Source organism: Macrobrachium nipponense, chromosome 2 (assembly GCF_015104395.2).
Source record: "Macrobrachium nipponense isolate FS-2020 chromosome 2, ASM1510439v2, whole genome shotgun sequence".
In the NCBI taxonomy this organism is placed as follows: Eukaryota; Metazoa; Arthropoda; class Malacostraca; order Decapoda; family Palaemonidae; genus Macrobrachium; species Macrobrachium nipponense.
In genome coordinates, this window is record NC_087201.1 from 49556680 (window position 1) to 49572241 (window position 15562).

The 15562-nt window shown below is 43.4% G+C and overlaps 1 protein-coding gene across 5 annotated transcripts in view; it reads left to right on the forward strand.

The window, feature by feature from the left end:
- LOC135220561 (serine/threonine-protein kinase TNNI3K-like) overlaps nt 1-15562 on the forward strand; it is a 211609-nt gene that overhangs the window by 31326 nt on the left and 164721 nt on the right. For 4 of the 5 annotated variants that reach the window (XM_064257781.1, XM_064257780.1, XM_064257783.1 and 1 more), the window contains one exon: nt 11897-12299. In XM_064257781.1, coding sequence (XP_064113851.1) covers nt 11897-12299 — 403 coding nt within the window. Of the gene's footprint in view, nt 1-11896; nt 12300-15562 lie in introns of those variants that run through there. The other variant, XM_064257784.1, reaches the window with a different exon arrangement.

Genomic DNA, 15562 nt, shown 5'->3' on the forward strand with positions numbered 1-15562 from the left:
TTTTTGGTTGTACGAAGGAGGTTGCAGGAGGCAACTCCTTCTTTCGTATACTAATGTTAGTATTTGGTTAGGTGATCGGTTGTGCTTGAGGCTCCTTGCAATTGGTAGTGATAGGCTCTGGCATGTAAGCGGGTTGATCCCCATTGACCAGACCCTGCTTGGATTCTGCCAAGTAAGTGGACTCAGTTCCCATTGGTAGACCCAAAGAGTTCTTCAGCCATAGGTCACGCCCTCGCTGAGACTCTTTAGGCAACGCAGACTAATAGACAGTAACTATCAAGTCTTCTGCCTAAATCAGGTAAGAACCAGAGGTTTATATTTTTTATTCCTTTAACATGTGTTGTCCCCACTTTCTAGGTGAGTATGTGTCTCTTTCCCTCCACCAAGGGTGTCAATCAGCTAAGTATATATCTGGCAGGGAAGTTCATGTACAAAAATGATATTGTTAGTATACAAAAAAGTTTTGTACATACTTACCTGGCAGATATATACGATTGATGACCCGCCCAGCCTCCCCTCAGGAGACAGGTGGAAGAAAATAACCTGACAAGAAAGGGGGACTGGTTCTTACATCCGCCACCCAGCGGCGGGTAAGGTAGATCACCTGACCTACCTGTAGCGTGTGCCGCGAGTTTTGAATTTTCTGTCGTGACGTCAGAGACCTAAGCTAAGTATATATCTGCCAGGTAAGTATGTACAAAACTTTATTGTATACTAACAATATCATTTTTTTTTTTATGTTTTAGGGGGTCTGGAACACATTAATACTATTTACGTTATTCCTTATGGGAATTATTGATTTGTTTTTCATACTTTTCGGATATCATTGGAGGTTCCAGAACAGATTATGTACGAAAACTGAGATACCACTCTAGTGTAAAATATAAATAAAAACTCAAGCAACATCTACCTATCCTTCTTCACCCATCCAACTTGAGCCCTCCCCCACCCCCACAAAACTCTTTCTCTGCCTGTTTGAGTGTAAGCAGTGTTACCAACATTTTCCAGAGGCTGTGTAGCATTGCCAACCATCAGAGAGTGTTTTTTTTTTTAATTTTGAAATTTCTATATGCATATCGCATATCTTTGGAGCCTTGGCTCCTGATCTGGGGGTGTCTGATAATGTTGAGTTCCAGGTGATGATGATCCGGATAATTGAAGAATTACTGTGCCAAAAACCAGCTCTTGCAGGACAGAATACGCTGGAGCATTGTCAAGGAGAAGGACATCCTTTCTTTCTTTTTTAAATCTTCAGCTGAAAACCTCAATGAACAAAGTAAAAAAACTGTAAACTCAAGGGATCTCCAGAATCAGTCCACAGTAAGAGACAAGTTAAATGAAAATGTGATAAATAATAAGTAAGTGGTAATAGAAAATAAAACTGATAAGCCTAAATTTGAGAGATGTCAGCAAAAAGCAGGAATGAATCTGCTCCTTGCTTAGATATTTGGGAGATAAGAAGACTCCATAACTGCACTAGGTAAATTATCCTATATTTTAGTTGTAGCCAAAATAAAACCTAGCAAACTAAGGGGTATTAAACCTGATACTAGAAAACAAACTATTTACAGCAGCAACCTTCCTGGTGTTTAGAGCAAAATTAGTTAAGTAAAGAAGAGTGTAGATAATGTTTGATTTATTACATTTTACACAAAAAACATAACGAGCTCACTTTATGTCCATGCCGCAAGTTAACATTAAGAGTTGGTAACAGACTTAATTGATGGCATAACTTTATCCAAGCAATCCGGAAAGATGATATGCACAGATCCAGCTTCTGAAGATTTGCTTAAATTTCACTTTAAGAATCTTGACCAGTTTTTGCAGCCTCCAACAAATAACAATACATAATTGAGTAAAAAACCCAAAATCAAATATAGTCATATGCAATATGTTTTTATTCACCCAAAGTGTCGCATACATCCCTTGCCAAGAAAGCAAGTCACTCAGTTTTTTCACGTGATTGACCCTGATAATAAAACATCAAGGAGTAATGTAAAAGTGCAGAAATCATCTTTTTACCCCGAGAAAAATAAGTAGAAAATCTGTGTTGCTACAGCGGGGCAGAGAGTCAGTTATTTATTAATATGATTAAGGGAATAATAGTCAGCATTTTTCCTGATAAAGAAAAAAGGTAGTGTATCAGGAAGGCAGTGTCTTTTCTTTCAAGGTAATGGGACCAGTAAGGTGATATTTCACCTTAGAAGAAAAGAGAGAATATATAATACATATTTAGAAATGAAGAAATCAGTTGAAAAATTGTGTACTTGAAAGCTAATGGTCTTTTATTTAATGACAAACATTGCATAAGACTTTTGGTATAGAGTAATCCTATAACTGGATGTGTAACATTCCATTTCTGGGCTCAGCTCGTGTCGGCCTATGAAAGTATCCTTAATATCATTCTTTCTAGGTAAAATTAGCCTAAAATTACCAGAGAAAAACAAAATTAAGAAAATGTCAGTAAAACTGACTCGCTCACTCTTAAAAAGAAGTGTCGGTATGATAATGGGGCGAGTGTGGAACACTACCACGAGACAAACACCAATTAGAACTTCCTATCAGAATCCCCCCAAGAGAGAGCTGATACCAACGGGCGATGCAGCCTCTACTACTACTACTAGAGGACGCCACGGACAGCAGCGCCCCTAGCGGACATCCTTAATTTTTAGCACTTGCGACAAGTCGCCATTTTCTTGTGCTCTTACTTTTTTGGATATTATCCGTACTTACTACGATGGAACGCTCTGCAATTGCCACGGCTAAGTTAAGTAACTCATAAGTAATATTTTACCACAGTTTTATCTTCCGGGTACCAGTATTTTCCTCTTAATAGGTCATATACGGTTCCCCGGTTGTCTCGTGGCGGCCATGCCGCCTCGTAAGAATTCCCGGTCCTCCATACTGGGACTTCTTATACTTATGGGCTTACTTTATCACGTTCATTGTTTTATATCGAGTTTTAGCTAGTTCAGCCCTCCTACCATTCTCTTAGTTTGGTATTTAGGGCTATTATGATTTTCTGGCCCAGCATCCCGGCTCTTGCTCTACATCGGCTATCGCTGGCTCCGAGTAGGCTACTGTTTCTTGGAACAGTCTGCCTCCTCCTGGGCTTCTTTCTCTTTTGCTAAAAGTGTCTCTTCCACCTTTCAGTGTATGAATTTTATTTAGGGTGTTAGGCTAGCCTAGGTGCTTGTTCCGTGTATTGGTACAGCTTGGTTCACGTGGCCCTACCACGGTTGTGTTGCTCGCGGCCTAGGCCACTTGCGGTCACGTGTCCCATAGCACCTTACCCTGCCCCTTCCCTCCCTTTCTGATATAGGGAGGAGCTGGGGGACCCCTTGGTTGTTATGACAACCTCTATCACCTTCTCTCATCCTTTCGGAGGTGACCAGGGGTTCCTCCCAGCGGGGGGTATAGGGCGACCACTATGAGGTACCGGGTCTCCATGCGGGTAGTTGGTGAGGCGGGGAGGAGTAGGCCATCCCTCCCTCCTTTCTCGCTCCCGCCGTGTTTCGCCGAGACCTTCCTCTCTCCCTCCCCAGTTGCTCAGCCTCCTCCCTTATGATACGAAAGGAGCCTTCCGTCGCAGCCGGGGCACCTTTGGTTATAGGTTACTGGCTCCGCTAGCGGGCGGGGTGGGTACTATAAGTGGTCAGTTGCTTGCCTACTATATCCTTATATCTCTCCCCCGCTACCGGAAGGGAGCTTACCCCTTACCTACGCACTCTTCTAGTAGACGGGCGGAGAGAGCTTGTTTTATTATTGTTATTTTAAGGATATACCCTAATTATTCAGTATTTTACAATGAATTGTGTGTTATTATTTATTATTTTTATCACCATCCCCGCCATTTTCCGTCGTGGTTTCCATTACCACCACTCCTAGTTGGTTGCCTTTTGTGCTTCCGCCATCGGCGGAATCATAACCTATATTCCAACCTGGTTATCACACGTATTTTGGCGGGGCTCTGGTTTAATCTAACTTTATCGCTCCGGCACCAGCGGAGCATATGTTAGGCTGTAAGTGTTTACTTGGTACTCATGTACTTTTTCACTTACAGGCTACCAACTGCCAGGTCCCAGCGTGTAACGCGACGCTGTTCGACCCCTGTGGGCACGATGAATGCAGGTCTCACGCCCCCTGTGCCACGTCGTTCAACGAGACGATCGTCTGGCACCCCGAAGCCTGCGCCATCTGCTACGACCTGGTCGGTCAGCTGGGAGATGGGGTAAGTCCATTATAGGCTTACTTATTATTTTACTAACAACTTCTAGTCGTAAGTTTGTTAATCCCATAACACTATTGGCAGCTAATCTCACCTTTCTTTCAGGCTTCCGGTGTGAGGGAAGTCGCCCTCGCCACCCTGAAAGCGTGGGTGGGCGGCTTCGGGAAGAACGCCGCCAAGGGCCAGCCCTACATTTTGGACAGGAAGCTGGCCGTCCAGATCTTCCCGCCCGGGCGGGCTAAGGTCGACGAGGTTATGTTGACCCCTTGTCCGCTGCCCCGCTGATAGCCTCCATCCAGCAAGACCTCCAGCAGTCTTTTGGGGTCGTAGCCTCCCAGGAGTCGGTCCCGGACGTCGCTGCACTGGACCTTAACCTTGAGCCTATGGCGGTAGGTGGGGAGGATTTGTTGGTTGAGGTAGGTATGTCGGGCGCCCAAGGTCTTTCCTTGGGCGCTCCTGGATCTTCTCCTGTCCCTTCTTCTTCTGCTTCTTTCCAAGGCTTTACGGGATCTGAGGTCCCTGTTCGCCCTCCCGCTCTCTCTGTACCTCCTAAGGAGAAGGGAAAGAGAGAACCGAAGACTCTAGCTAAGTCGACTTCTAGGAAATCGTCTTCGTCTTCGGCGGCTAAGAAGTCGTCGACTTCATATGCCGATGCGGTGAAGGCAAAGCCGAGCTCTTCCCAATCAAAGAGCTCCAGAAGCAAGGCTTCGAAGGAGAAGGCTCGCGCTCCCGCCGAGTCACTGCCTTCTCCCGCCTCCACTGCTTCCACTCCGGCTACGCCGGTAGGAGTAGCGAGCACCAGCACCTTTGATCCCTCTACTTTCTCAGCAGGGGTGATGGAACAGGTGGGCGTGCTAGTAGGCTCACAAATCTCAGCACTGGGGACACGATTCGAGCAGATGTTTGCGCAATTATCAAACACTCTGTCTCAATCTGGACAGTCAATCCAGGATCTCTCTAATAGAATGAGAGAAAATGAGGACCGAGTAGCTGGGCTAGCTCAGGCTCCTCCCCCAGTCTCCCCAGCATCTAGCACGGGGATTCTTCATCTTCCGTCATATGACTCCTTACCAGCTTTCTCTATGGAGAACCCATGGAGAGTAGCTGCCTACGCTCCATTTAAAGACGGAATGATCTCTATCTCGGAGTGTGGAACTCGAAGGATTGAGGACTTCGAGTTTTACCCTCCGGGTCTGACGCAGCCTTTCATCGGATATGCTAGGCTGACGCCAACGGCTCTGACGAGGGAAGACAAGATCTCGAAGGAGTCAGTTCTTTATAGTAGAGATCACGCCCAGCGGGAATGGGTTCACTGCCTTGAGGACTGGGAGTGTACAAACACAAAACTCCAGGCCTACAAGAGTCCCTTCACTATTTTCGCGACGGAAGAGGAGGTTTCTCTTCCGTTCGCCACGAAATTAGTGGAGAAGTCCCTTCAGGCAGTCCTCAAGGATGAGCCCATTCCACAGTTGAGGGAGGCGGAGTCTACTTCTCCGCTCTTCCCGGCCTTCGGAGAATTGTGGGAAAACCTGCCAGCTACGTTCACGCTGGGTAAACTCAAACCGGACTGCGCCATGGACCAGTTCGGTGAGAAATTACCCAGGCTGCCGGATTCCCTAATCCAGGCAGAGTTCGATGCGCGAACTAGGTTTGGCAGGTCCCTCAATTCCCTCATCATCACGGAAATGGCTGCCCTTTCATACGCTACGGAACCGCTGTTCAAGATTCTCGCGAAATCTCAGTTTCAGACGGTTCTAACGGACGCCTTTGACTTCTTCCAGGCTAGGAGGAACTGCCGGAAGCATGTCTTACAAGAGTGCACCATCAGGCATGAGCCTAATAGACTCTTGGCTGCAAGCATGTGGGGAGCGGATCTCTTCCCAGAGTCCGCGGTGAACGAGGTTCACCACGAAGCTGCTAGACTCAACCAGAGCCTTAGAGCTAGGTGGGGTATTTCCTCAAAGAGGAAACAGGAATCCGTTCCCACTGCTGGCAAGAAACCAAAGAAGGCTGGTAAGAGGTTCCAGCCATATAAAAAACTCCAGCAACAGCAACAATTTGTGCAGGCAGTCCCAGTTACCCAACAGGGACAACCTTCCACCTCTAAGCAGAACCAACCTATCCTCCTGGTGCCCCAGCAATCTCAACCATCCACTTCCTACGCTATCTCGCCAGCCTTCAACCCTGCATATGAGGCTCAAGGCTACTCTCAACCGAGAGGTAGGGCGAGAGGTTACTTTCGTCAGCGTGGCGCAGGAAGGGGTACGAGGAGTAGGCAGTTCAGAGGAGGGCGTGGTGGCCAACCCGCCCACCAGCAATGAGGCTCCCCAGGTAGGAGGGAGGCTGTTCCTCTTCCGCCACAGGTGGGGGTTCAGCAATTGGGCACAGAGCATAGTGTCCAAAGGATTAGGCTGGAGTTGGATCAAAGATCCTCCTCCAATCAAATCATTTCATCAGATACCGTCAAAGGAATTGATAGATTACGCGGAAGAACTCCTTCAGAAAGGAGCTATTGCGAGAGTCAAACATCTAAAATTTCAAGGTCGCTTATTCAGCGTGCCAAAGAAAGGCTCAACAAAAAGAAGGGTAATCTTAGACTTGTCAAAGCTAAACTCTTTCATTCGCTGCGACAAGTTCAAGATGCTTACCCTCTCGCAAGTAAGGACCTTACTTCCGCGTGGAGCCGTCACATGCTCCATCGATCTTACAGACGCATACTATCATATCCCTATAGCCAGGCACTTCCGCCCATTCCTAGGATTCAAGCTAGGAAATCAGACATTCTCATTCAAAGTGATGCCCTTCGGTCTGAATGTAGCCCCCAGGGTATTCACAAAGATAGCAGAAGTGGTTGTACAACAATTGAGAGCTCAGGGAATCATGGTAGCGGCATACCTCGACGATTGGTTGATCTGGGCACCAACAGTCGAGGAATGTCTCAAAGCTACCAAAAAGGTAGTTCACTTTCTGGAACATCTGGGGTTCCAGATAAACAAAACGAAATCCAGACTTACTCCGGAATCTCGTTTTCAGTGGCTAGGAATCCAATGGGATTTGTCTTCCCACAATCTATCAATTCCAGTGGTCAAACGGAAGGAAATAGCAAAATCTGTCAGACAATTTCTCAAATGCAAACAAACGTCAAGAAGAAACCAGGAGAGAATCCTAGGGTCTCTTCAGTTTGCCTCGGTGACAGATATCCTTCTGAAAGCAAGGCTGAAAGATATAAATCGAATTTGGCGATCAAAAGCAAACTCCAAATATCGAGACAAGTTGTCAGTAATTCCTCAGATCCTCCGCAACCAACTACGGCCTTGGTCAAAAGTAAAGAACTTAGCCAAGAAAGTACCCCTTCAATATCCCCTCCCAGTGTTAACCATTCACACGGATGCATCCCTGTCCGGGTGGGGGGGATACTCTCAGTTCAGACAGGTTCAGGGGACTTGGTCAGTTCAATTTCGCCAGCTCCACATAAACGTGTTGGAAGCAATGGCAGTATTTCTTACTCTGAAGAGACTGCTTCCCCCAAAGAAGTCTCATCTAAGGCTAGTTTTGGACAGCGCAGTGGTAGTTCATTGCATCAACAGAGGAGGGTCCAAATCCAAGCATGTGAACCATGTCATGATAGCCATCTTTGCATTAGCAAACAAACACAAATGGCATCTGTCTGCCACTCACCTGGCAGGAGTAAGAAATGTGATAGCAGACGCCCTGTCCCGGTCAGTTCCTCTGGAATCAGAGTGGTCATTCCAGTGGGTAGGCCGGAGAGTCCCAGGTCTCCAAGTGGATCTCTTCGCCTCACAAGCGAACCACAAGCTCCCTTGCTATGTGGCCCCCAACCTGGACCCTCTGGCTTATGCCACGGACGCCCTGTCGTTGGATTGGAATCAGTGGAGGAGAATTTATGTTTTTCCTCCAGTGAATCTTCTCTTGAAAGTCCTAGACAAACTAAGGTCTTTCAAAGGGATAGTAGCTCTGATTGCACCGGACTGGCCCAAGAGCAACTGGTATCCTCTTCTTTTGGAATTGGGTCTCCGACCTCAACGGATCCCCAATCCCAAACTATCACAATCAGTACAAATGAGGACTGTGTTCGCTTCCTCAGGAACTCTCCAGACCCTAACTTTATGGACTTCATGAAGTTTGCGGCTAATAAAGATGCTGACATTGACCCACAGAATATTCTCTTCCTAGAATCAGATAAGAGAGAGTCAACCATTAGACAATATGACTCAGCTGTTAAAAAATTAGCATCTTTCTTGAGAGAATCGAACACTACAACCATGACAGTTAATCTGGCTATATCCTTTTTCAGATCCTTGTTTGAAAAAGGTTTAGCAGCTAGCACGATTACCACTCATAAATCGGCTTTGAAGAAAATCTTTCAAGTAGGTTTTCAGATAGATTTGACTGAATCTTATTTCACATCTATCCCTAAAGCCTGTGCTAGACTTAGACCTTCTCAGAGGCCTACTACAGTTTCATGGTTCTTAAATGATGTCCTCAAACTGGCTTCAGATACTGACAACTCATCTTGTACATTCATAATGCTCCTGAGGAAGACTTTATTCTTATTAAGCCTAGCCTCAGGAGCTAGAATTTCAGAACTGTCGGCTCTATCCAGAGATGCGGGTCATGTGGAATTCCTCCCATCAGGAGAAGTTCTACTTGCTCCGGATCGTAGCTTTTTAGCCAAAAATGAAGATCCTCTTGCAAGGTGGGCTCCTTGGAAGGTTATCCCACTTCCACAGGATCCTTCTCTCTGCCCAGTATCAACTCTTAGAGCCTTTCTATCTCGTACTTCTTCTAGATCCTCAGGTGCTCTCTTCATGAGAGAAAAAGGTGGTACTTTATCAGTTAAAGGCATTAGACAGCAAATCCTTTACTTCATTAAACAAGCCAACCCTGAGTCATTCCCAAAAGCACATGATATCAGGGGAGTAGCCACCTCAATTAATTATTTCCAACATATGAACTTTGAGGATCTTAGAAAGTATACTGGATGGAAATCCCCGACAGTCTTTAAACGGCATTATTTAAAGTCCTTGGAATCTTTAAAGTTTTCAGCAGTAGCAGCGGGAAACATAGTTTCCCCTGATACTGCTTAGTAGTTGTAGTATAGATCCAGGTCTCCTTTCTACCTACATCAGCCAACATGCCTCACCCTATCGTCAGGCTACTCAACATCATAGCCTTAGCCGTTGTATCATATAGTGGATTGTCCCTTATTTTTTTGCTAGGGACATCCACACTTGTACTGTTAATGTACTTCAGTGTACCTACCCTTATTTTTATGCTAGGGTAGGACACAATATGTTTGTATATATTCACCATTTTGTACTTATGATGAACTTCAGTCACAATGTGTTTGTATATATCTTGGAATATTGTATTGATGATGGATTTCAGTGTACCTACCCTTATTTTTGTGCTAGGATAGGACACATGAGTTTGTATATTTTATAATTTTGTTAAGTAAATCTCCTTTTTTCCTTATTTTACATGCATCTCTGTAATTTACTGTAATTACCTTTTAAGTACTTTAAGTTTACTAACGTTCTATTATTTTGCTGTTTAATATAAGTTAGTTTAAGTGCTTAATTTGTATGCTGTAATTGATTTACTTATATTATATCCATCATTTTAAATTGTTTTTCATTGTTCCCTTTTTTCCCATCTTGTCTGTTTCTCTGGTACTCTTTCATAGGCCGACACGAGCTGAGCCCAGAAAAGGGATTTTGACGAAGGAAAAATCTATTTCTGGGTGATTGGCTCGTGTCGCCCTATGAAACCCCCCCTTTTTTATGGTTTGTTTTCCCCCCCTTGCAGGACAAGATGTATTTACTGTTTTAATTAAGGATGACCGCTAGGGGCGCTGCTGTCCGTGGCGTCCTCTAGTAGTAGTAGTAGAGGCTGCATCGCCCGTTGGTATCAGCTCTCTCTTGGGGGGATTCTGATAGGAAGTTCTAATTGGTGTTTGTCTCGTGGTAGTGTTCCACACTCGCCCCATTATCATACCGACACTTCTTTTTAAGAGTGAGCGAGTCAGTTTTACTGACATTTTCTTAATTTTGTTTTTCTCTGGTAATTTTAGGCTAATTTTACCTAGAAAGAATGATATTAAGGATACTTTCATAGGGCGACACGAGCCAATCACCCAGAAATAGATTTTTCCTTCGTCAAAATCCCTTTTATATAGACCTAATGTCTGTTATGTTAAATTTGTAAGATGTAGAATAGTTGCTTTGATTTAAAGATTCAAAATCGAATATCCACAACAGGACACCTCTTGCAAAAAATATTCCTTTTAGCAATTGCCTAGGATGCCTAGTGCCTATCTGAATTTAAATTGATGTGTACTGTGTGCATCAACTTTGGGCACAACAATGCAAAAATTAACATTCATCATTGCATTTCAATTTTTTTTTATAAATGGTTATTTAACTAAATTTATTTCTGTCTTCAGGATGGAAATAAAGCTATTCCATTTGACAATGGATAACTTCTCTCTCTCTCTCTCTCTCTCTCTCTCTCTCTCTCTCTCTCTCTCTCTCTCTCTCTCTAAACACACACACAAGTTTGAACTCATTGCGAAAAGCATTGGCTGGGCCTTTTGGTCTGCAGATGCCAGTTGTCTGGTATTTAGGTTAAATTGTTCCTAAATCAATTTAACCATCCACTGGTGGCTGCAAATGACTTGGTTCCCTCTTTAATATTATTTTATCACTGGATTGCTCAGCCAGGCTTAAGGTTTTCTGCCCTCAAATGTGGCCATCAGTAGAAACTGTTCTTTTTCATGTCTTGCATACATGGGTTTAGAGCTTTTTCTGTTTTTACCAACACTTTTTCCACCACTGTTGAACCAACTTTTATAATTGCTGAAGCAATAGCAAATTCTCTCTGGAAGGGTGTAAGGGTCTGGGGTGTGAGGGTTCCTCAACGATCTGGTGCATTAAATGCAGTGTCATTTGTGCTAGAATGAGGAAAAGAACTGTTCCCAGCAGTTTTACTTGAGAGAATATTACTCTCTTTCTCTTGACACTTGTTACAAGTAATAATCAGAAAAATTCATGATTTTTTATTATTTACCTGCATTATAGAAAGTGGATACCTTTTGTGTCAGTTATGTGTTTAATGAGGTTTTATTCTTTATTACATATTATGATGTTACATGATCATAAAAAGGTGTGCTATGTATGTTTAGTTTGTCAAGTTAATATTCATTCTTTTAAGAAATTAAATCTATGTTTCTTCAGTGTGTCAGACACGAATTTAAGTACTACATTTATTTACCAATGTGGAAGATTAATCACATCACAGTATACAGTAATGTGTAATTTTATACTGCTAAGAAAATTATTTGGGGCACTTTAAGAATAAAAATGATCTTTTTGAGCTAAGGAGAGTATATGTGGTTCAAACTAGGTTAGTAATTTTGGTGATAAACGTATTTTAAAATTATTGCTTTTCTAACTTTGATTTCCTTGGTGGTGATGGTTATACCAATAATACACTGTACCTCTTTTTTTTTTATCATTCTCTCTGTATGGTTTAGGATTTGAGAGGAGTATTTTAATACATTGCACTAAATACTAGTACATAAGTGAAATAGGAATCATACAGTATCAATGTTGTATTAAATTATTTCCAATTTTTTATTTGTTTTAGTTCTGGCACTGCAGAACACCTAGCAAATTTATTGACCTCTGAGACAGCTGGAGAGCGATTAAGCAATGGAATGACCCTTCTCCATCTCTGCTGCCTTTCCAGTATCAAACAAAAACTAGAGGAGCAAAGAGATGTGCAGGATGAGAAGGATGCAGAAGGAGTTAAAGATGTTAAGGAAGCTCCATGTGTCCTTCAGCTCATCAAATCGCCCAGTGAAAAGCAAAATGGTAGGAAAAGTACCAAGCAGGAAATGAAAGATGATCAAGAGAAATTTAAGCATGACCTGAAATCGTATAAAAGTAGGGATATCAAGGATCAAGTTCGTCTTTTGTTACGAAAAGGGGCTGATCCGTCCATTATAAGTAAACAAGGATTTTCACCACTTCACCTTGCCTCGTATAAGGTTAAATTGTTTTTGTGAATGAGAGTTTTAAAGAATTTCAAACTAATCTTTTATTAATTCAACTAATAACCAAAGTAAGTTTGTGTCTTTTGGGCTGTAGTCCAGCACACATGTCAAGTAAACAGGTTGTTCTGATGAAAGACAAAACCTTTGTATATTATGTAGGGTAGCTTTGCTGCAAACTTGTTTGGTCTTAGAAATTTTTTACAAGGTAGCTGTGGGTGTTTGTAGGTGAGTGAGGGAATTCCACTCACTCAACTAGTTTTACTCACACTTTTCCACAACTGCTACTCTGTGTTCATGGACTTGACTTGGTATGAAGGTGAAAGTTCCCAGTTTTGTGGATGCCCTAACCATGAGTGTGTTTGTAAATGTTTCACCCCCCCCCCTCCCCCATAGCATGAACCTTGTGTCTGTTTTCTTAGCTGGGATCAGAAATGTTACTAGGTATTTTCCCAGCAAGTTATTTGCCAAGGGGTTGCCTTCCCATTGGCCAAGGTTTAACTCCAAGAAGACTCATTTTTATATGGAGTTAACACTTTTCTTTTCATCCTCAGGCCTCTTGTTGTTGCCTTGCCTATGAGGATGACTGTTTTTGGTTGTCCTGATCCTAATTCTTCTTCTTGTGGTTTGCATGTCGAGAATGTTTATCGAGGACCGTGAATGATTACTTACTGCATCCAGTTAGTGATGATAAGTCTCTTGTGATACCACAGCCCTTGCTCCAGTGCTGAACCAGGCTCTGAAGTTGCTGTAAAATTCCAGTTGTTAAAGTATCTTAGGCCACCTCTTAGGTTCCACAGAAAACTTTATTTTCTTCCTTCCTGGAACACATGGCTTTAATCATTGCTGCCCTTGCTGTCTCTGCTGTGATCTTGGCATTTGCTCTGGCTAAGAACCCATCTGCTGCTTCAACATTTGTGTCCTTAGTTGATTTGGAGGAGCTGGATGTTAGGTGTGATAGGAATATGACCAAAAAACATATCCCCCCCTTTCCTTCTTTGATATGAGCTTAACCTCTTCCTTCTCAACTTTCTGAATCTCTTCCTGGTCTCCAGAGCTTGGGAGTGGTTAGAAGAGATCTCAAAATTTTTCTGCCAATGAGAGGTCATTTCACATATTGCTTAAGCACCACTATTTTATATAAGTAACTTAACAAGTGATTTCATAGCTAACAATATCTTAATTACTACCGGCGGCTAAAATGTTTAAAATCGAGGTAGCAAATCTTTTTGGGGAAGAATGGAAACAAACCAGCAGAGAGCTCAGTTTATTTTTGCCAACTTATAACAAAGGTTGTGAGCTGAAGCTATATTTTGAATTCGTTGACTTTACCAGTTGTTTTTGAGGAACTTGGGTAAAGCTTGGATATTTTTGTTAGACTTTTGGCATTTATTTAGTTAGGCTGTTATTTTAGACTTTTTCTCAGATTTGGATTTTGAGACTGATTAGCTGACTTATTTCTGACAGTTTCTAACATAAGTGCATCTAATACTACTTGTTTGTAATTGCAGTAGCGGATGCTAGACGAGGTTGATGTCTGCAGAGTGTGACTTGCATATAGTAGCAGAGGTCAAGTGTGTTCAGTGGATCTGACTTGTTCTGAATGTGCTGATTGGGAATCTAAACAATGGAAGACTTTGACTTCTCATCTTTCCAAACTTTAAAGACAGGAAGAGGAAAGTGTTGCTATGTCTGATAAGTCTTTAGTTAGTCAGGAGTCTTGTAGGTCTTCCTCTGATGTACCCATTACTTCTGTCATGTCCCTGAACCCTGGTTCTTCAGCTATACCACCTAATCCTGTTCTCAGCTCCCCTACTTCTGACCCCAACGCCATCACTGGTCTGGAAGCTAAGTTTGAGCTTTTTTTTTTAACTCTGTGGCTCAATTAGGTGAGTCAGTGTGTGTAATTCTCGATTGTGAGAAGTGTTCATAGTGAAGTGTTCGTGAAGGAGCTGGCTGTCTGTCCCGCCAATCTCCTAGGCAAAGGTCCTTGACATACTCCCCCACACCTGGGAGAAGTCATACCGAGGCCCAAGGGAGGTTGGTGGGGTCTGCCCACGGTCGGTTGGCCCGTCAGTCATACCTATTGTTGAGTCCCAGGTGGCAACAGGCAGCTGTTGGAAAGGCATCTTATCAAGTAATCGTCTTTCCTTCAGTTCTGAGGCTTCGAGCCCTGAACAGAGGCGCCATTGGCACTTCAGTGATGAATCCTGATCACTGAAAATGTTAACAGTTGATGTGTCTAGCACCCTCAGGAGCCTCAGAAGAAGGCCAAAGAGTCAAGACCTTTTTGTAGCTTTTTCAACAATCCTGAGAGTTTTTCACCAGAGCGTTCTCCAGTGAAATGTCAAGAGTTTGTGTCCACAGGCTATTTCCAAGCAGAAGCACATTGATTCTTAAGTGCCCATGGACTTTAGTTCCATATTCTTTTTCATAGTGCCCAATAGTGGTGGAGTGTTCTTCAGTGATGATACTCTCTCCAGAATGTTCTGATTTGCTTGAGTGCCCAATGGCACAGGAACATACAGGATTTTGGAAACTTCTTTGGCAGCCGAGCACCCATTGGTGCCTGAGCTCCCATTGGCACCATAGCACCTCAGTGCTCCCAAGCATGATTCCTGAGTGCCCAGTGCCACTCAAGTGCCCATTGGTACCTGGGTCCCAACAGGTTCCAGCGCTTCCTTCGGCTGTCTCATCATGCTTCGACGTCTTCAGCTCTTATGTCGCCTGTAGTGGACCTGGTTTTGGCTCCTGTCCAGGAATGTTTGGACAAAATTTTTTGTTTTCTTAAACCACCACCTCTTTCTAGTGCTGTGGAGGCAACTTTTTCACCTGTATCGTCAGCAGAAGAAGTTCATGATCTCGGAGAGGCTTCTCCTTCATCTGTGTATGCTTCTTTGCTTAGTTTCTTTTTGAGAAGTTTTCCATCTTTCACTCCAGCGGCTCCATCTTCTGCTTCTGCTTTCCAGATATGCAGTTTGTCTTTGGGCATAGTTAAACTGCCTAAGATGGTGCTCGCTACTTTGCTGAGGAAGGCCATGAGTGAAATTGGTTGCTGGCTAGCAGACAAAAGAAAGCAAGGGAAGGCTGCCATCTTTTATCCTCTGTGTTTTTTGGAGAAAAGACACTCTTATTACATCACTGGAGAAACCACCTTGCTGGGTGCATCTACCTCTACCGAGGGGGACTTTTCGGTGTTATTGAGTCTTCTCACAGATTGGCTTTTGTGGCTGCTAAGGTGTTGTTTTCTTTGGCAGAAC